Source organism: Porites lutea, chromosome 2, assembly GCF_958299795.1.
Source record: "Porites lutea chromosome 2, jaPorLute2.1, whole genome shotgun sequence".
NCBI lineage: Eukaryota > Metazoa > Cnidaria > Anthozoa > Scleractinia > Poritidae > Porites > Porites lutea.
In genome coordinates, this window is record NC_133202.1 from 30838336 (window position 1) to 30858997 (window position 20662).

Below are 20662 nucleotides of genomic sequence, written 5' to 3' on the forward strand. Positions count from 1 at the left end.
TTGACTATTGGCAGCTGTACAGTGGAGTTCAGACTGAACAATGCAAACGGGAGCTGCAATTGTTTTCGTTGCCTTTGAAGCGCGTGTAGAACCGGCTGTCTGGCTGATTATCACAGTCACTGTGCTGGATAAAATTTTCCCGTTAAAAAAGAAAATAGTAATACGAGTTGATCATAAATTCTACCAGTTTTTAGGACTAAACTGACTCAAAAAATTTTAGGACACAACACTGAATTTACAGCAATAATTAGGCTAAAATCTCTGACTGACTTTCATTGCGCATTGCGGTAAACGTAAAATTGGATCTGAGTGGGCCTGATTTTGTAGGTCACGGAAAAAAGGCTTAAACGATTAACGTAGAGTTAAAAGAACTTGCAGTTGCAATAACATTTGTGTCAATCGGAGTCCGGCGCGTTCTCTTGAAACAGGAAAAAAGTCAGTTCTAGCAGTAAGCGAATTAAGCTCAAGGACTGGTAATCTTCAGAAAAAATACAATTTTTTTTAAATATAAAAACACGTGGTAGTAAATAATCCGGCAATATTTGATTTTTGATCAATTTTTAGATCGTGCACGTGGAAGGTGGGGCTCATATTAAGTACGTACTAATAGCCCAGGACAACTTCAAAATCGTTCGCTCTTCGAGCGAGCAAATACGCCGACAATAAAATCAATGATTTTGCTTTTGTTCAAGGTAAAGTAAGCGCATATTCTTTTTGGAACGGATTCGATTATCGGCAGGCTTCTAACCATTGTTCCGGTACGCGCCATTTTGCCGAGCGGGAACTGACCGCCAATTAACGAATTTCAATAGAAGAAACCTTCTGATTGGGTTTCGGTGTCGGCAAGGCTAAATCGAACGTTTTCATTGGCTGATGAATGTACGCAGTTATTCTTTTCACATGAAGCGCGTATGGATATATAAGAGGAAAATGGCTGCCGTAGATCTTTATCGAATTATTTCGAACTTCACAAACTTACGTTAGACCTTTGCCTCGAGATTCTGTAGTTTTGTCAGTTTGTAGCGCGATTATATTATCCGGTTAAATTGTCATGGCGAAAAGAAATTGTTCGAGAACGAAAAATCTGGCTTCGAGCATCATCGGATCCCAAATCTCTGGGAGATGCCTCAGAACCAACATGGTAGGTGTTGCTACGTAAGCGTTTTGGGTAATACTGATGATTTTAAGTTGTGGCGTTGAAACGGTCGTAATATCTGTGCTTCTGGGTTTTCGTTTTAGCTTCCTGACGAGTTTGTCCAATCAGTCGATCGCCGTCTGGACTTCAAAGAAATACCATCGCTCCTCGCCAAACTAGAACGAAACAGCAGCCCGGAGAGATTCAACCTTACAAAGTGCTCGCGATATTTAAAGGTAAACTTTTAGTTTATTACCAGATACTATTGATCCAACTGTCATCTGACCATTACCGACCAGTCTACCATGTAAAATTCTTAAATAGGTTGTCTGTTTCACCCAAGGGCGACGTCAATTTCGGAGAAAACTCTGGAATAATTTCTAACTGTTTTAAAAGTTAAGAATTAAGAATGGCCATATTTATTCAGTATCAAAAGCATTGCATTTTCGATAATTTGGGTTTATAGATCGCTAAAAATGTTTATTTTTTCATCACAGGATCTTTCAAGTTTATTCTCCAACAACGTGCATCTGTTATTCCCGGACAACGAGTTTCCACAAATTGCTAAGGAGAGGCTTCGACTCGGTCAAGTGATAAATTTATTCGGTGGAGTTGAGGTGAGTTGGACTTTTGCATGAATTTATTCTGATCACCCCTAAAACACATGTTTTTGGAAGACAACATGGTGGACCCGTGTAGCGATTCTGATTATTGTCGATTTCACACTTCGTGTTTCCGAACGATTTCAACACCATTCAAATTTATTGTTAATGTCGGCTCATGGGTGCAAAATACGCTTTGATTTTTTGATGAAAATACTTAGTATTCCAATAAAATTAGTTTTCTGATGTCACTAGCAGTCCGTTCCGTTAAATTCTACTCGGCTCTCCTCGTTTGTCATTTAAGAAATTGACACGTTATGTACATCTGAGTTAAATTTCGCTTTCGTGTTTGCAAGGTATGGCGAATGGGTACTTTTATTTACCTTCAATCATGATCACTATTGATCTTTAAGACATTAGTTATCTTTATCTTTGTTGTACCTTAAAAGTCAAACTTCCTCGTTGATTCCTGATCATATTTCTTGAGCTGACAAAATGACTTCATCTAACTTCCGGTTAGTCTTTTGGTGAATTTGATTGACATATTCTAGCTAGGGCGGTAAGTGCACCAGTAACATGCTCCTTTTTTTTTTTCCAGATCGTGTTACAAATTCTTTTTTATCCCACCACTTATGGTTTCAAGTGTTGCAAAATAAGACCAACAAGTAAGTGAATATATGCTTATTTTTTATGGTAGTATTTTCAGGTAACCTTGATTAATGAGCTAGTTTCATGGTATTTGTCATTTGAGTATGTAAAGCCAGCGGAATATGGGTGGAAGGGGGGTGGGGCATGGCATGTTGTGGGGATCTGACATTTTGCAAAAATGTTCTGTCAAATTCCCTGCCCAAGGGCAAATCATTCAATATACCTTTTACCGCTATGGGTTGTCTTTGACTTAAGTCTTACCTGTGTTCTGGTTTCTAGTAAAAGCAATAACTGAGATCTTTTATTGAAATGCAACAACAGTATCAAACCATTTTAGTCTCGTACAGCATTGAAGTCATTTTAGAACTTAAGTATTAACCTTATACTGAGCTCAATCCAAATTATAGAATATCCACTAATTACCCTGTCCCATGGATAAGGTATAAGAATGTGAGTTCAGATTCTTTTGTGAATGATACCAACTAAAATTTATTTTTTAAAGTCTTGGTTACTAACTGAGACACTTACTGGAAATAACTTCCGCATTAGTGCGCGTAAAGCAAAAACATCTTGATGTCACTACCATGCTTATATACCCTCATACAAACACGTCTCTCGGCCAATCAGAACGTGCACACTATCTTAGTTATTTTATAAATTTATGTCAATATATTGTTATTGTGTTTTACATGGATAATGAATGATTTGGATGAAATTCTCAATAGCACCTTGCATTAATTATGTTTCTATTTTATGACTCAAACTTATGTTTGCTGATATTTAGAAGGCAAAGTATTAGGATACAGAAGATCAAAGATCTTCCTTATGACATTATGTTATATTGTACTTTGCAGGAATGCAGCAAGATCATTTGTGGACACTGTGTCTTGACTTCATTCACAGTCTTTGTCTTATGGTAAGTGCTTTTTTGATAGGTATTTTATTTTTTCAATTTTTGTGGCTCTCATGTACTTAACTTTTGACTTGAGGCTGATCGACGACGTTTGAATTTGGTTTTTAATAAGAAAGAAATTTTATGTCTTCAGTAATACTCATAGTTTTAAACATCTTTTAAGTCTTAAAATAAAGATATACCAAGATTTTTACATGGAATTTAAGGATCCTACTGTAAGGTTCTTCTTCTGTTCAACTGTATTTTGTAATGTGGGTAATTGCAAAGCGTGTAGTAAAAGTTAAACAAGAATTTGAATGCTAGTGCATGTTCTCATGATTTAGTACTTACTTGAGCAATTAATGTGTAGGTTGGTTAAATGTTATTTTGGAGGCGGGATCAAATAGTTGTTAGTTTTTAAGGTGATCTTTTTTTTTTCTGTTTTTCATGTCAGGTTGATGGAGTGGCTCTTAATTTGGCCAAGAGAAATGACTTAATAGGACATTTATTCACCCTTCTAGAGCAAAAAAAGACATTTAGGTAAGTAAAAATCCTTGACTTTGCTGTGATCGTGGAAGTTGACATTTTTAGCTTAATTGTTTGAGCATTCTAAATCATTCATATTTATTTTATTTTTATTGTTAGTTTTGCTCTTGTGGTGTTGGAGGATCTCTTTAGCTCAAGGAAAGAACTCATTGATCTCGAAAAAATTGGTAAGCTTTTACAAATCTCTATAAATGCCAAGAAATAAAACAGTAACAATAAAAACAAGTAGGTCTGTGACAAACTAACAAACAACAATGAAAGATCCTTTGCATTAATGCTGTTTTGATAAGTCAATATTTTATTCAATGGTGAAAGTTGATTGGTTACCTTAGGGTACCATTACTATGAAGTAATATACAGTTATGTCTTTTTCTGATCAGTACATATTTCATGTTTCTTTTTCCTTGCAGTAAATATGAGGAAATTGATGAGCATCCTTGATCAGCAGCAGCTAGCAAATCTCTGCCGAGTGTTGTCGTTTTCTCTCTCAGACTTAGAATCTGTTGAAGAAAGGAGCACTTGTGAGTTTAATTACTGTATTAATTTATATATATATATATTTTAATAAATTAGACGTAGAGAAAAATTTAAAAATATCTCTGTAAGCTATTCAGAAGAGTGAGCGATTGGTAATTGGATTCAGAATTGGAATCTGTGGAAGGAAGGAGCACTTGACAGTTTTATTCATGTTTAAAAAACTGTTTAAGCTTAATTTTAAATATATTTTTACAAAAACTGTGTTGAAGAAAATTCCAAAAATAATTTTGTAACCTTTTTAAAAGAGAGACCTAATTATGTGATTGATTTTCATGTCTTGGGATCAGTTATTACTTTACTGATAATTCATTGTAACAAAATAATTTTAAATTTTTAGTGCTTGCGCAAGATGAAGCTGACAAAAAGGGATTGTCGCAGAAGGAAGTAGCAGACAATAATCAAGGTAATCCTGAGATAGATGTTTTATCCATGCATGACTTAGGCCCTTGCTAAATGATCAAACAATTATTATTTGTGTAAAATCTTGTCCAACATCTTATCAGAAAGATGAAATTTAATTTTTAATGTTTAAAATTTTTTACAAGTGGCCTATTTTAAGTACCAGTCAAATGGGTCATTAAACACTTTGTTGTAACAACTGGCCTTACATTTTTTATAATAGTGGGTGATGATTTTTCCCCTTTTTTCAACAGCTACACTCATTGGTTTGAAAGAGTTTCTACCAAGAATTGTTAGACTGGCCTGTCAGCCACTTGGTGAGTTAATAAGCATTGACAGGATCACATTTGAACCCTTTAAGACCCAGTATCCAAATACAAATTCTCTAGACTGATCTCCATACAATTTTTCAACGAATTTTTTGAGAAAATTTGACAAAAGTCAAAGAATCATTTTATTAATACTCGTTAAACTTTTCTCTTGATGATGTATTGATATTTCCTGGACAAAATTGAGGTTGGGAACTCTTAAGGCTTAAAAGGGTAAAGGGTTTTTTAAGATGCTGGGGCAGGAATGTTACAGATTGGGACAGGAAACTACATGACTCATATGTATGGCAAAAAGGAATGTTTCAACAAGTTTCAAGGGGAAAGTTAACTGTTTTTGGAATAATTTTTGGGGGTGGAATTAGTTTTTGTATTTGCTTGCGTTAAATTAATTAATTTTTTTTCCAGTAGAAAGAAGTTCTTCTCCTGGTAGTTTGCTTCTTGGACATGCCCAAGGTGGATTTCTTGATATGGTTGATTTCCACACCTTCTTACAAGATGTGCTCGAGACAGGAGGAATTGATATGGGTATGTACCTCTTTGAGTTCAGTTTAAGGGTTCTGAAAATAAGTGTAGTTACCTGTAGCAACGTTCAGGGATGTGGCTAAGAAAAAGCTAAGCAGGCTTTTTTTATTAGTCAAGCTGGGTTTTTTACCCAGTTGCACCTTCAAAACTTTGATCATTGGGAAGTTCCTGAATACGGACGCCTCCCTTAAAAACACACAGAGTTTCCTCTGTCTATTGTAGTCACCTTCTTGTCAAGGCTTTCTATAAAGAGGATATCTTGAATTGGGGTCCCTGTTGTTCTTTAGTCATTTTCTTTCAATGTCTCCAACCCCATAGAAAACTACTTTGTGTAGTTCACTATTATTAAAAGTAATATAAATCATATTGCCAATATTTTCTTTTTTCAGATCCTGAAGAGCGTGAAGCAGTGCCAATGTTGCAGTCAAGATTTAATCGCATACACGAGGTTTGAGGAAATTATTTTTTTAATGGGTACTCTGTATATTATAAAAGTATTGTAATGAAAGATATGGCTTTAAATCATCAATTTTAAGATAAAAGACTACATGTATGACTTCACGTTTTGATGTAATACTTTTCTTCCTTTTCCAGCTTATGCACAAAGTGGAGGTGTTTTATGTTCTCTGTTTGTTCTTGACGGGAAAGCACAAGGTTATGGTAAGTTGACAAAATCATCATGACAAAATTTCTTTCTTATTAGTATACCAGATAGGAATGGATGAAATGCTTTGAATGAAAGTTAATATGTTTGAATAGTTTTGGAATGTTTTTCCTTAAAAGTGGTTTTTAACTCTTTCTTCCATTGTATCTTTTATTTTGTAGGTCCAGAAAAAGCTCTCAGACTTAAAGTTGATTCCTGGAATGTGCATTTTGTTTGACAAAATGTCATGGCTTAAAGATACTGAAAGATTGTAAGTATAATATTCACCAAATTCTCCTTGTTACAGAAAGTTCCGTGAATATTGTAGTGGTGAAATACATGTAGCCTTGGTTATTAATTGAATCTTTTTTTTCTTTTTACAGCAGCCCAGACATGATGGACTTAGGAGAAATGGGTGATCACGAGTGCACGCCCCAAACTGCTTTGAAGATTCAGTTTCTACGTCTTGTTCACAGCTTCTGTGATCGGCATGAGTAAGTGTCCATGTACTGTTTGCTTCTGAAAATTCAACTGTATGACTGTGCCACGTGGAGTAGGGAATATTGTTGAACACTGTTATTAATATTTTAATAATAGAACTACTTTATGACTACAGTTCTGACAGGAATTTTCTCTTATTTCTAGGAATAAACATCTTCTACTAACTCCCAAAGAAGTTGATGAACTTCAAGAGCTGTATGGTGAGAAGAATTGTTTGTTCAATAAGCCACCAATTTTAACAAGTGCATAAAATGGCAGTTAGTTCTGCAATAATATTCTGTCGACCCTTAAACTTTCATTTGGTACACATGCAGAGTTCTTAATGGACTATTGTATTCTTTTGTTTACATATTCTGCAATGTGCCTCATATGTTATTTTTCTTTTCCTACAGTTCAAAATGATCTTGAGCTACCTGAAAGTTTGCCCAACACTAACAGGTTTGTTCTTTTTCTGTTCTTTGAATCACCATCCATCTATTTTCATAATTAAAACTGAGTGTTGCCATCCACAGTTTTTTGTAAAGGTCAAAATATTATGTCATGTTTTCATCCTCACTTTAATTTATTTTTCTTTTAGGAAGCTTTGTTGTACTGGAGAAAAGGGACTGCTGACAAAAATTTTGGAAACATTGATTGAATGCCCTGCGACTGCTCCTTTAAGGTAATTTAATTTAGTTTAGTTTATCATTTCAGCCGCAGTTTAAATTTTAAGTAATGGGAAACCAATGTATATGGTGAACAAAAGTAGTTTTTCCTGCTGGTTACAACTCCAAGTTTGATCTTGTGAAAAAAAAAAATAGAACTGGACCAAACGATCTTTCAGAAAGTTATTTCTAGGTTCAAACTGATTATTTCGTTTTCATTTTATGTTCACCAGGTTTTGGCTTTCAAGGGCTATTGAAGGATTTCTTCGAGGCCGAGCATCAGTTGGAGACCAGCTATTCCTGATCAAGAGAGGCCTGCTTGAGGTATGCCAGTTTATGGGTTTTATATACTTACTTCATACTCTTTAATAATTCAGCCAATGTCCAGGTTGTAAGGGAAAAATCCAAGTAATTTTTTCAAGTATTGTTTATATACTACTTGTTGGGAGTGAGGAGCATTGAGGATTATTGTAAGTGCTGAGAATTAAGGATATTTAAAAAACCTCCTGATGAATTCTGAAATTACAATTTGTGATTGACAAAGGTGAAAAAGATAGCCATAATTTGTAGGTTGCAATTTTGATGTACATGTTATTGAAAAGCAAAGGAAAAACCTTTAGTTATGAAACCAGCTATGACACTTGAAAGAATAATTTGTTTAATGAGGCACGGTATTAAATGTCTTTTTTTTTTGTTTTGTCTTATAGCATCTTGTTGACCACATCACAAGCGATGAACTTAAGCCAAAGGAGATTCTTCAAAGTAGTTTTGACTTGCTTGGTGAACTGATGAAGTTCAATCCATTTGCTTTCAAGAGATTTGACCAAGTCATTAGCGACAAACAGGTAAGCAGCTGACCTTAGATACACACCATACAAATAATGAAATGGTTATAAGATTTTTTAGCTTATTTGGACTTGACAGTGCATAACATTTTTGAACTACAGTCTGTAATTGGCCAAGAGAAACATACCACTAATTTCTTCAGTTACTGTTTTAACAGACAAATGAGCTCATGTAGTTAGGTAGCTCTCAAAATAAACTGCAGCCACTATTACTATTCATCTTAGGTTCTTTCTCTGGCTTTCATAAACAGTCTACTCGACATGAGCAAGTGTCTCACTGAAGTCCCAATTTTATCATCATCATCGTCAAGTTACTCACTGAAGATGTATAACCATTAACGTTGCTGTTTTTTATGGTGATTAATTTTCTGTTCTCGTTCTTTTACAGTTTGAGAAATTTGTGTCCATCCTGACATCGAATGTAGTGGATTCTAACATGTTGATTCGCTGTCTGGTGTTATCTCAGGAACACTTTATGTCTGACCGATTTTTCTCAGGTAAGATCAATACTTTTCCAGACATGAGAGATCGTTGTTTGAAAGGACCAACAAGAAGTGCAGAAGTAGTAGAAGTGCATTAATCTTTTTGATTTCTAATGACAACTGTCAACTTGTATTTGAATAAGTTTTGTTTGGACCAAAGTAATATATTTTCTTCTTCTTTTTAACAGCTTTCACTGGAACTTGCAAGCTTGGCTCTCTAATTAACAACTGGGAACAGATGATTTTCTTGCTTTACAAACTGATCAACTCCATTACTGTTGGAACTCTTACTCAGGTGAGGTTAATTTATTAAACCTTTGTGTCACACGTAACAGAGAGAAATTTAAATGGCCTTGCAGTCTATTTTACATCCTTAAATGGTGTTGAAAACATAAGGTGGCACAGAAAAGACCAAGAAATCCATACGTAAATGTTAACCCTTTAAGTGCCAATAGTGACCAACATCAATTTTCTCCTAACAATATCCATACAAGGTCAAGACAAAAGGTTATGAGAACTAATAAAATGATCAGCAAAGAGAAAATGCTTTGATCTACTCTCAAATTCTCTCAATTAATTCTTAAAGGAAATGTATGGAGATCAGGTTGGAGAATTTGTATGTGGACATTGGGGCTTAAAGGGTTGACCAGAAGGGTGTATTTTGTGAAGAGCACACCCATTATGGAATCATTCATATTGCTGGAGGAAAGAAATTTTAAAAAAATTCAAGTAGAGGTTTTCGACTCTATTCTGATCTTTTTTAACATTCTTTTTTTCTAGGAAAATGTGAGCTGTCTGAACACCACTCTTGTTTTTCTGATGTTTGGTCACAGACATGGACGTCTCCCAGCTTATCTCACGGTGAGATATTAATGGTATTTGTTTGCAACTGTTGAATCATTTGGTTGTCATTTTTGCCTGTGTCATTTGAGAGCCAAAAAAAAAAACAAACAATACAAAGAAATTACCAACTTTATTTCACAGAAGTAGTGGCTCATAGATTTTGCATATAATTTCCCTTGCTGTCACACTAACTCAAACTTAAGTGTTACCTATTTTTTATAATATATGAGTATCCCATTAATTTTCTTATGTTTTTTTTATCTTCTGTTATGTTACTGTAGGCTTTTGTCAGGGAAGAGAACATTCAGAATAATCCAGGCTTCATCTTGACAAATTTGAGGTGAGCTGAAATTGCTGTCCGCAATAACTATCCATTACCTAATCTTTGTTCAAATCTCATGAATTAATTTATTATCGATACTCCATCAACCAATCTCCTTCATAGGACTAATTTTGTTAATAGAACCAATTGCATTTATTAATACAGACAAAACAATAATTTTTTGTACTTGTAGAGTCAAATGCTCAGTGTTGCTTAATTTAAAATAGAATGTTTTTGTTTCTCTTTGCAATTTAGACTTTTATTAATAGAAGCAATTGCAATGATTAATACAGACAAAACAATAAGAATTTTTTGTAGTTGTAGAGTCGAATGCTCAGCGTTGCTTAATTTAAAACAAAATGCTATTGTTTCTCATCGCAATTTAGACTTCTGTTAGAGTTCTGGAAGACTCATTATTTGAGAAGAGGAAAGGATTGCTCTGCTCTTGAACAGGTATGGAAAGTTAAAACCCTTTAGTTTACTGTATCTTATCGGTATTGCATTTAGAAGAGCATACATGTAAGCAAGCTTGCGATGCAAGTTCTCCTCCTGTATCTCAATATTATATAAAAATTGATCCACCCAATTTTTGTGACGATAGATGCAAAAAAGGGGCTTTTCTTTCAACAGAATTAAACTCTTTAGAGGCAAAACTTGTAGGAATGTGTGGTTGGGGTAGAAAGGAAAAACGGGATTTTCTCTCCTGGATTCCGGTGCAACTTGCACATAATAGTCAAAATCAGATTTAACCACAATTATTGCAATAAATAATAAGTTTCCCCTCTAAAAATGTTAAATGTATTTATTTTTCCTCTTCAGAGTTCCTGCATCAGCTTTGACAACTGGAAACAAGTTGTTGACATTCTTTTGTCGGATTCTACATCAAACACTTCAGTTCTTCATTATCTGCCATCATCTTGCACAAGAGACAATTAAACAGACAGCTGTCAATCAACAGACTAGATATCCAATATGCGGAGAAGTGTCAAGCTGGTCTTGATCAAATTCAATATATCAAGTGATTACTCAGTTTAACCAAACATGTAGAACACATGGTAACATATCTGAACAGTATTGGTCAATACGGACTACCGGGGTGCTTGCATTGTAAACACCTTGCAAAAACACATAAATTTATAAATCCTACTGATAAAATATTATACATTGTTCCAATAGTTAAGCATAATATAATACAACAGTTACAACCCTATATTAAATTATTGTGGGTATTAGGAAAAACAGGATATTCCTTTCAATAGTAATTAGAAAGAAAGAAAAAAAAAGTTTTTAAAGAGAATTTAGTCTTCAATGTTTTATGAAAATTTCTCAGGGTGTTTGTGAAAAAACAAAAAACGGATTGAAGTCAGAAAACGGTTTAGTGTACAGTAATAATATTTTTAAGGTCTTTTCATCACGTGTAGTGTGATTTTGTTTTTAGGGGCAGTTATGCAATTTACCAGCTCTGCTTTTAATGAATTTTAGGTCTAAGAATAAGCAAAATCATAAAGCTATTCATTCGGTGATTGTATAGTGTTATCAGCATTTTTTTATATGTTTTCGTGTGCTAGGTATAAGTGTTAGGCATATTAGGGTATTGTGTTGTTCCAGAAAATATCCATCCCTCGCCCCCACCCCTGTGGTAATTCCAGTTTAGCTTCAGACTTTCGTTTAAAAAAATTGGTCTTTAAGACCCCCTCCCCTTTTGACCGTCCATGGGGTGGGTACAGATATTTTGTGGAACCACATTGTGACTTACGGTATCGATCATCTTGGTAGTCCACAAAACGTCCGTTCGTTTCGCTGTGTGGATGCTTACTCGCTATTAGTTGTTTCGCTACAACTTTAGGCCTGTATATTAGAGTGTTCGTGTAGAGAGGAATTGGAGCTAAAATCTTGATGTGTATGTTTAACTTCAAAATTATGTAGCGAAATGACTGTAGCGAAACGACTGGACCATCTGCAAAAGCGGCTACAAGTTAGGAGACAATTGATAAGTATTTATTGCCCATATAAACTGCAATGTATTATAGCGATAATCTTAGACTTGTAAAATATTAAATTATTTTTTAAAATTATTTTTTGTATGGACATGTATATTATGCACGCGCCATTTTAATAAATAGATAATTCATGACGTATCTGGTTTGAGATCTTCTTCTTGTTGTTTCATTAGAATGCGATTCATTTTGGATCATTTTTAAAGTGTTTGACTGCCAAAACGGCAAAGATTAAAAAAAATTGCAAAAATTACCCCTTATAACAGACCGGTTTTACCACAACGTGGCATTTGACAGGAATAGGCAAAGCGCGATTTCTTTAATTGTCGCACTTTTAGTTTAGGTTACTTAAAGAGATATCCTTGAACAACATATCTGCTGAACATGGGCTGTACTGCCCTTTGTAGATCAGACATTTACATTTAGAACAAAAAATGGATGAGCAACAAGACCACTTTTGCGGATTCAGTCGGATATATATTTGTAATATAAGCCGATGTCATTTTGGCTATTGTAAAGAGGTAGTTCCAGTTAACTTTCAGTCTTATTGTCCTCAATGAAAAATAAGACAATCAGCGGTGATAAACATTGTGAACTGTCGCATTTTTATATGAACTTGAAGCTTCGTATGTTAGTCAACATACATTTTCAAAAGTGACCTAAAGTGACCGTTACAGTTTATGACGAGACTATACAAAATTGATAAGGGGTTTGGAAATGAGGAAATGAATTCAAAATTCTTAACAGTAAAATTATATAAGGCGGTAACAGCTAATAAAGCATCAGCTTTTCACCGCTGATGTTATTGTACTTGATTTAGAACCTCCCTATCCTGATAATCTTTGAACAGTTCCTCGTCGTCCTTCAAACAACTCGTCTTAGAGAAGGTACATGATCTGCTTGCCTGCGTCGCAAGCGCTTTAAACGTTCTGTATATAGACGGACCATATTAATGGTTTAGACGAGTGCGTGGGCCGGCTGCAACGCAGGCTAATGATATGCAAACAAACTTTGTTTTAAGGGTTGTCTTGTTTTAGTTTGGTGTTCTTTCCTTCCAATTTCCCTGTTCAATATCACAAATTCACTTCAGCATTAAAGTGAGAAATTCTGAAAAACAAAATAAGCGTCCCCTTTTCGCGTTGTCGTCCCGTAAGAATTTTAAACAATTATTGGGTGAGGTCTTTTGCGATATCCGGAATAATGAAGGTCCGGGTAAGTGTTATCAGCCGAGACGAAGGCCGAGGCTGATAACACTTACCGAGACCCCGAGGCCGAGACTTTTATTATTCCGGATCAGTCACAAAAACCGAATCTAATAATTGTTTAATTATACATTGTTTTAAAGAAAATAACGACAAACACAGCATCGCACGGAGCACAGTTTGACATTGCTGTTAAAAATCATGCATTCCGTGCGCAACCTACAGATTAGCCAGTTATTCGCTATAACTTATCTGTAGGTTGCGTAACTGTCTCCTTTGGCCAATGAGAAGAGAGATAAGCACAATATATAATAACGCTCTCACAGGTTGTCTTCACACCTGCACCAAACAGAAAATGCTGTCACTAGAGCAGTCCGTTTTTTAATTATATTGAAGTACAGGTTTCAAGCTAAAGACGTGTTTTTTTCCATCTCGACAAACGAACCGCCAGCTACGCAGCGCGCTGGTTAAATTTCAGTCACTTGTTACGGTTATATAAGGATATACGGTCGGGAAGTTTTTAAAACTGTTGTTTTTAAAATTCGTCGTCGTTAAAAATTTTGTGTTCTTCATCGGTTAAAAAGATTCTGCATTATGGTTTATTCAAAGAACCTGCCGAGACGATAAACTGACCCTATTGCTAAACCAGAAAATAGTGGAAAGTCCTTTTAAACAGTCGCTAAAAAAAACCGGAAGTACACATTTTAATTCAAAGAAGACAAAGTTACAACTGAAGGCTGTGGATGGTTTCATTTACAGCATCCACGCATAACTGACCCATTTGCTCGCTGGCATTTTTTACTGTTGTGGATCTTAAAAACAATGCGGTACCTCATACTAACAATACGCGAACTACATTCTACATTGATTAGAAAGATCCCTAAAAGATAATTTAACTTTAGCCGTTAGGAAAATTTCCTCCCTCAGTCTCATGAAATTATGTTTTTCGGTGACATTTTCCAGACCTTTTCACATGTGGAAAACAAAACTAAGACCTGTAATCCTATTAAAATCTCCCAAATTTTCATGTAAATAAAAAAACAAAGTTCCGTAGAGTACAAGCCAATCGAAAACGCTTTTGTAATAACGAGGTTGCTCAGCGCGCCACGTTCAAATTCAAAATTCTGTGACGGAAGACGTGACGGTGCATTTTGCTTCTAGGAACAATTTCGGGGAAACAAGAAGATTGAGACTCACAATCACTTTATCTTGCCACTTTGTAAACTTTACTACGAAGTGAATGAAGAATCGTTGGACGTGACATGAACAAAATAAATGGTAGGTAGAGGTTGCTGTTGAAGTAAGCTTAAGTTCAGGAGTTAGACTAGTTGCAATTCGTATTCTGACTGAAAGTGTTGGGAAAAATGGGTTTGTTTGTGGTTAAATTTTCATGTCTTAAAGTTGATAGTGATAATCATAACTGCGAGTTAAATTTTTTGTCATTACAGAAGTTACTAGTGGAAGTAACAAACCACGCTATCAAAATCAAGATGCACACGATGAATAAAATCATGCACGTGGACGGCAACTCAAACTTTGAAAGGTACAGCCATGCCACGTTCTCTTCTTTGAAATAAGCTTATGTGTTTACTTTAATTCAGTTGTTTTTTTTTATTGAAATGTGGTAGAAAACTATTTTTATTACAATGAATTTTAAAAATATTGACCTTGTAATTGGGGCATTTGGGCTCTTTCATAATACTAATACGTTAAATTTTTTTTGACGATTGAGTCAAATTCTTAAGTTTAGCTCTTTTCTTCGGGATTACCTTTTTTCAATACAGCAGCCTTTACATTTGTACAGGTTTGTATGCGTGTGCTGACTGTAACAGAGGAGAAGTCGTTCCGTCACGTTGCCATGGTAGCAAAATTTCTGGATGAAAACAAATCAAAATGTCACTCAAAAAGTGGATTCGAACTGTTTCAAACTTCATCGATCTTATTTAATTTCATTTAATTTGACAAATGTTGGCGAAATTTTCTGGTTGAATCCGAAAGGAAAAAGAAAAAGGAATAGAAACCTTTTGTCTTGTGCTCACCAGCTCGATAAAGTGGGCGAGTGAAATTAGGAAGTTTCATGTCGCAGTCATGCAACAACGGCTAAGAAATGTACAAAAAGCGTGATGCACGTGCAAAATTCTTCTTCTAAACCTATTGCTTTTTTTTGCTGTTGCAAAAACTCCCTATCGTTGTAAAAGAGAAATTTTGTTACCATAGTAACGTGACGTCACACTTTTCGTTCTATTCCTCTTAAAACCAAACAGCACTAAAACATTACAGTAACGAGTATGTAAACGAAAGCAAGCGTAGTGCATGTACACCGGGACAGTCCAGAACATTATACACTTAATGTCAGATCCCGAGGGAAACAGTTAGTTTTGTTTTCCGGAGAGTCCTGATGTTTTCCTAGACGAGAAGAAAACGAAGCCGAGTTATGTTTGGGCGCGCAAGATTGGAACCTAATTTGGACGCGAAAGCGAGGCTTGGGGAATAAAATGAAACAGCAAAACAAGGTGGCTGAGTTTTCTTCGCGTTGCAAGATGAACGACGTTAAAAGTAAGAGTGTGCCGTGGTTGAAAGAGTATCTAACAAATAGCGGTATTCAGCTATCAGACCAGGGGCGACATACATATTTAGTGGGAACTGAGGAATATACGGCCGAGGACATGAAATCTTTTAAAAGTCTACACGGGTACAGACTATTCTCAGGTGGTCATGTACAAGATTTGCGTGATGTACTGTGTCAAAGATAAGGGATATACTTTCTTTCGGTTCAAAGTGCAACCGACAGAAAGATCCAGAACAGAAGACAACATACGCGTAAGTTGTCGCATTTGCCTGCTGGAATTTTTTGTTTTTAAGCCTGAAAACTATAAAAATTTCCAGAGGGCAAATGCGTCAGCTATACGCATATGTTGCAAATGAATCCACCCAAAATATTTTACCTATGACTTCTTGCGCCCATGGTAAGAGAATTCAGGAAATGATAAGTTGAAGGACTGAAAACGTGAAGGACTATAAACTGGCTAAAGGCATGTTACCAAAGATGTAAACAAACAAAAGCAAGCATTTTGCAAAGCATCCTGCAACTTTTAATATGGTCAATTACTGCCATTACAATTGTCGATCTCCCAGTAACTCGTAGACTAATACACTGGATTAGAAGGAATAGGCAAGAACGGATGTTTTGTCTCGGCATTTAGGACTGAGCCTTAGGGACTTCTTCAATGAAGATCCGGGAAACAGACTGCCAGCCCGTGTAGGCGTCACCAGGTGAGTGACTTGGACAATTACCAACCCAAAATCCCACGCGCACCTTTCCTTTGTGAATGTTGTTACAGTGCCCCTCAATATGGCGAACGCGGTGAATATCTTGAGTGTTGCCTTGCCACATAAACAAAAGACCGTCAATGGGTAAGGGAGCTGAACATTCTGCCCCGTTGAAAGTGAAGTACCAGCGTTTGCAACAGTCATTACACTTGTAGATTCTAAGGGCACCAGTCCAGGCCACATGAAGAGCGGTGTCAGAAAAGTTCTTGGTAAAGACACAGTCCTAAATTTGTGGAAAATAAACGTAGAAAAGCAAATCATTTGGTTGGGAGGTGAGATAAAAGTAGAAATGACGATGTCATTTAAAAACAAATAAAATATTTAAATCTTGAAAATTTACCTTTATTAAACCGTTGTCTTTGTTATCGTTCAATTTATTCCATGCGCACTCTTTCCAGTTTTTAAAAGGCATCAGACCTGGGTTCCCAGGATGTCCACTTTGTCCACGCTCTCCTTTTGGACCTGGTGGGCCCTGTACACCAGGCTCTCCTTTAGCACCATCTTTTCCATTTACACCAGCAGGTCCCTGGGGCCCAGTTTTTCCCTGACTTCCCGGGTCACCTTTCGCTCCTTCTCGGCCATCACGTCCGTCACGGCCTGGTAACCCGTGCATGCCTGGAATACCACCAAACCCGCAGAATGGAGGAGATTGCTAGAGAGAGAAACAAAAAGTTACTTTAAAAAGTGTTATTGTGTGTTGAGCTAAAAAACTCCCTCAGTGATTTAGTCTCATCGGCGATGCTTAGCCACCTCGAGGGAAAAAAATAGAGGCGGAAAGAAAAGTACTGTGCCTTTATGACACACTTTAAACAATTTAACCCCCTTCCTTTCCCCTACTAGCCTTTCGGAAAATAAACCCCTGAAAAAGTTTTGACGAAGATTTCATAATGTCTGCAAATAACCTTAAAATATTTTTTTCCCTTCGTTTCTTGTTTCCCAACTCTATTTGGCTCGTTGTGTTGAGTGTTGTGGAGAAAATTTACATTAACGCATCGTTAGATATACGGTCAAGAACTAACTTCTTGTCTCGATTAAATTGTATGTGATGTTAATGGATTTAAGAAGTTCGCTAATACCTCTTTCTAAATTATTTGTGCTGATAAAGAGTGAGGCTTTGTTAAAGTCATGGAAACCATTCTATTTTTGAAAGGAATCTATCCCATATCCGGGTTTAGTATTAGTTTCCGTCATTTATTATGAATTGTTACTAACAGTTTTTTCTAAATTATCGGAATTAAATTGAAACAGCTACACTTTATCTCTGAGCTTTGCAACATTATCACGATTTTTGAAAGAAGCGATCAATTGTTTAGACATTCCTTCACGTCGACCGAGAGATAAATACTCACAGAAAAGTATTCTTTAGCAGTTTTTGGATTGCGCAAAATGCAAAGTTCTGTTCCTGATGTTTTTTCGCTATCATTTGTTCCAGTTGTATCAGGCATGGTCCCGCGCAGAAAGTTAATTGACTCACCATATTGTTCGAGGTTTGTTTGGTTTTATTGCCCGCCACTGCTGTCAAGACCAAGAATGACGCAACAGCAAATAAACACAACAGAGCTAGAGAAACTTTACACGCTGTACTCATCGTGTCGGTTATTTAAGGGTTTTTCTGAAGACGAAGTTGGAAAATATAGTCAGAAATAAAATCAATTAAATGGTGAAACAAATCCTACTATTAGTTTTCTTAAAGTGTCGTTTTTAAAGTTTGCCTGAAGAAGACCCTCATAAAAGCTAAATGTAGTTGAATCCTGAACTTTAATTAAAACTCTCAGTTTTCAATTTATCGTGAACTTACTCTCAGGGGCAGCCAACGACGGTTTCCTCTCAATTACATTGGAAAGACTTTTTAGGCTATAATTCAGAGTACTTTTAGATAGCTAGAAATGCATTTTTAACCGGAGCTATAAAATGATCTAAAATGCATCTATTCGGTCATCCTAGAGGAACTTGAGCTCTTTCGAAATTATAAGGACCTCAGTTTATTTTACCGAAAATTTTAGATGTAATTTAACGTATTACCAAAGTGGGAATTTTACTAATTCCTTTCTTAATTAGATTTTTGAATCCCAAAATTTTAGGTTTCCTTTTTTCTACAAAAATGGCCCAACCCGAGGAGTGAAATTTGAAAAATTAACTATAGAAAATCGCAAGGGATTTATCAGATAAGCTTCGAAAATTGTACATGGTACAGTCATCTGGAAATTTTTATTTTTAGCCGTCTTAAAGTAATAGGAAATTATAGGCAATATTTGCTTCTCCGAACAGATATTTTACAGAAAACAGTCACCTTCTTACTCAGTCGCAGCTATTTCTGTGCCCCTCGTCGCTTTTAAGAAAACGCACCCTAAGATATATATATTTTCAAAATTCACTATGTTCGTGAAACAGATTTTGAAAGACTCTCCGATGAACTTAAAAAATTGTAACTCCTCTTATTTTTTATGCTACAGTCCAGTTCGCGAATTCATTGCCATTAAAGTGAGATTATCGAGTTTGTTTGGGTACTCGCATTGCTCGAAAAGACTCAAAACATTATTGCCGATCACTCTTTAGGAAGCGAAAATTTCCGATAGCAAGCGGAAAAACCAGACTCAAAGGACTTGAAAAAAGCTGGAAAATTTGTTACCTGTGAACTCTTTTCTGCTCGAGTTGGTCGTCGTAAGTAACATAGGCCACGTTAGTTTAACAACACCGGCTTTTTCTTCCTTTCTGTTGATTCTTTGTTCGTGTTTTAACAAGTTTTTGTTTGCTATAAATTGATTATTACTGTTGGGCTGATTGATAATGAACATTAAATATTGACTGAAAACTTCTTCATCCAAAAACTATTTAGTGCTGTTAGAATTTTTAACTTCCTGTGTTTAGTTTTTGTTCCGAGTTCAACATGAAGTTAGACTAAATCACACGCCGACGACGTTTTTGCAGCAGATTTTACAGCAGATTTTTTTTGTAATGAATTCACTTCTTAACAAAACGACTCCATACCTAATTGGGAACATGAATTACATAGTAACAAATCTTATTAGGTATTTTTGACTATGCTAAAGGTCCTTCTGACTGGAATACAGCCACTTCTAAAGTTTTCGTCACTAAATAATCACAAATGTAAGTTTCTTGAAATTGGTGACATTGTTAGTAAGAGCATCCACAACACAAGGGGAAGTGAACAGAACTTAATTCTCCCTAAAGTGAGATCTAACACTGCCATAAAGGCTTTCAACCTTCATTTAATAGATCGAAACTCTGAGGGTTTGAAAATATTCTAAACAAAATTTATTAGTATAACTCAGTCGTGATGTTTTTAAAAACCGTATTTTGGAATTCTATTGACAAATACATAATTTAGTATTTGGCAACGTTAATACAACCATCTAACATTTTTCAGTGCTTAATGAGATAGAAAAAATGAGGTTTTCCTGATTTATTTTCTATCGTACTGGAAGACAGTTTTAAACTTTCAACTTGTTGCCGTGAGTAATGCTTTCGTTTGGAAATTACACATTAATTATAATCAATTGGGTTGACGCAGACAAAGTCTTTACAATAAAATAATGATATCAACCCGACTTGGTCACAAAAGGCAAGGGAGGTTCAATTTTCCTTTAAAGCGACTCTAAAAGATATTTTTGTGGGGTTGAGTTCTTACTAACTAGCAAGCCTGTAGTTATTGTTTGAACAGACTATCAAGGGGGTACTCCCTTATTTGACCTCATTGTGTCTCTGAAGAGGATAGGATATTCAAAGCCTTGAGTCTTAACAGGGTAAACAATTTCACTTTTTTTAATACGCGTCTTGAACAAGGGGTCGATCTTTTTGGATCGGGAATGGGAAGGTTGGCGATGAGTGGTCTACTTTTGTGGTACCGACAATTATTTTTTCGAAATAAACCTTATTCTTTGATGTTTGCTTAGAAAAGGACATATGTAAAGTCAGTTGTCTTTAGCATAATTATAAAATAAGTTGTATATTAAGTATTTAAGGTTGTATTTAATTGCTTTCTCACCTCTCATGACTTAAACTGTCGCTCTCGATTAGCTCTCTTGTTTGCTCAACATGTTCTCGTTTCATTTGCTTGTTTAGTGGGGCTATTGTCTATCATTTGATATCATGCATGGTTGACGGTACTGATTATTGTCATTTTTTTACATCGCGAACTTCTCTATTGACTTTATCAGTATAGAACCCTTGAATAAACTCGAAAACGTTCTTTTGTAATAATAAAACGCGAAGACTGAAATTT

General features: G+C 35.6%; 2 protein-coding genes across 3 annotated transcripts; one reads left to right on the plus strand and one right to left on the minus strand.

The window, feature by feature from the left end:
• The first annotated feature begins 883 nt into the window (after nucleotides 1–883).
• Nucleotides 884–12028, plus strand: LOC140928299 (short transient receptor potential channel 4-associated protein-like). 2 transcript variants are annotated; one of them, XM_073378036.1, is made up of 26 exons: nucleotides 884–1141; nucleotides 1240–1371; nucleotides 1633–1752; nucleotides 2336–2402; nucleotides 3240–3301; nucleotides 3732–3817; nucleotides 3923–3990; nucleotides 4234–4344; nucleotides 4698–4763; nucleotides 5014–5076; nucleotides 5497–5613; nucleotides 6000–6058; nucleotides 6205–6270; nucleotides 6436–6524; nucleotides 6637–6747; nucleotides 6899–6954; nucleotides 7147–7192; nucleotides 7332–7415; nucleotides 7632–7722; nucleotides 8106–8243; nucleotides 8632–8740; nucleotides 8914–9020; nucleotides 9506–9586; nucleotides 9850–9908; nucleotides 10277–10343; nucleotides 10710–12028. In XM_073378036.1, exons 1-26 carry the CDS (start codon nucleotides 1052–1054, stop codon nucleotides 10824–10826), a joined length of 2262 nt encoding a protein of 753 aa, XP_073234137.1. In that variant the 5' UTR covers nucleotides 884–1051; the 3' UTR covers nucleotides 10827–12028. The 2 variants fall into 2 exon arrangements, with proteins under 2 accessions (XP_073234137.1, XP_073234136.1); XM_073378035.1 differs by having other exon boundaries at nucleotides 885–1141; nucleotides 5494–5613.
• Nucleotides 12029–16288: 4260 nt separating this feature from the next.
• On the minus strand, nucleotides 16289–19113 carry LOC140928301 (collagen triple helix repeat-containing protein 1-like). Its single transcript, XM_073378038.1, has 4 exons — nucleotides 19049–19113; nucleotides 17894–18031; nucleotides 16760–17071; nucleotides 16289–16642 (listed from the first exon to the last, which is right to left on the minus strand). Exons 2-4 carry the CDS (start codon nucleotides 18005–18007, stop codon nucleotides 16289–16291), a joined length of 780 nt encoding a protein of 259 aa, XP_073234139.1. The 5' UTR covers nucleotides 18008–18031; nucleotides 19049–19113.
• Nucleotides 19114–20662: the final 1549 nt, after the last annotated feature.

Coding starts and splice junctions, on each gene's coding strand:
- LOC140928299 (XM_073378035.1), top strand. CDS start 1,052: ATGGCGAAAAGAAATTGTTCGAGAACGAAAAATCTGGCTTCGAGCATC. Junction 4,345..4,697: donor TGTTGAAGAAAGGAGCACTT/GTGAGTTTAATT, acceptor TTAAATTTTTAG/TGCTTGCGCAAGATGAAGCT. Junction 9,021..9,505: donor CTGTTGGAACTCTTACTCAG/GTGAGGTTAATT, acceptor CTTTTTTTCTAG/GAAAATGTGAGCTGTCTGAA.
- LOC140928301 (XM_073378038.1), bottom strand. CDS start 18,007: ATGAGTACAGCGTGTAAAGTTTCTCTAGCTCTGTTGTGTTTATTTGCT. Junction 17,072..17,893: donor AACAAACCTCGAACAATATG/GTGAGTCAATTA, acceptor TTCTCTCTCTAG/CAATCTCCTCCATTCTGCGG. Junction 16,643..16,759: donor AAGACAACGGTTTAATAAAG/GTAAATTTTCAA, acceptor CCACAAATTTAG/GACTGTGTCTTTACCAAGAA.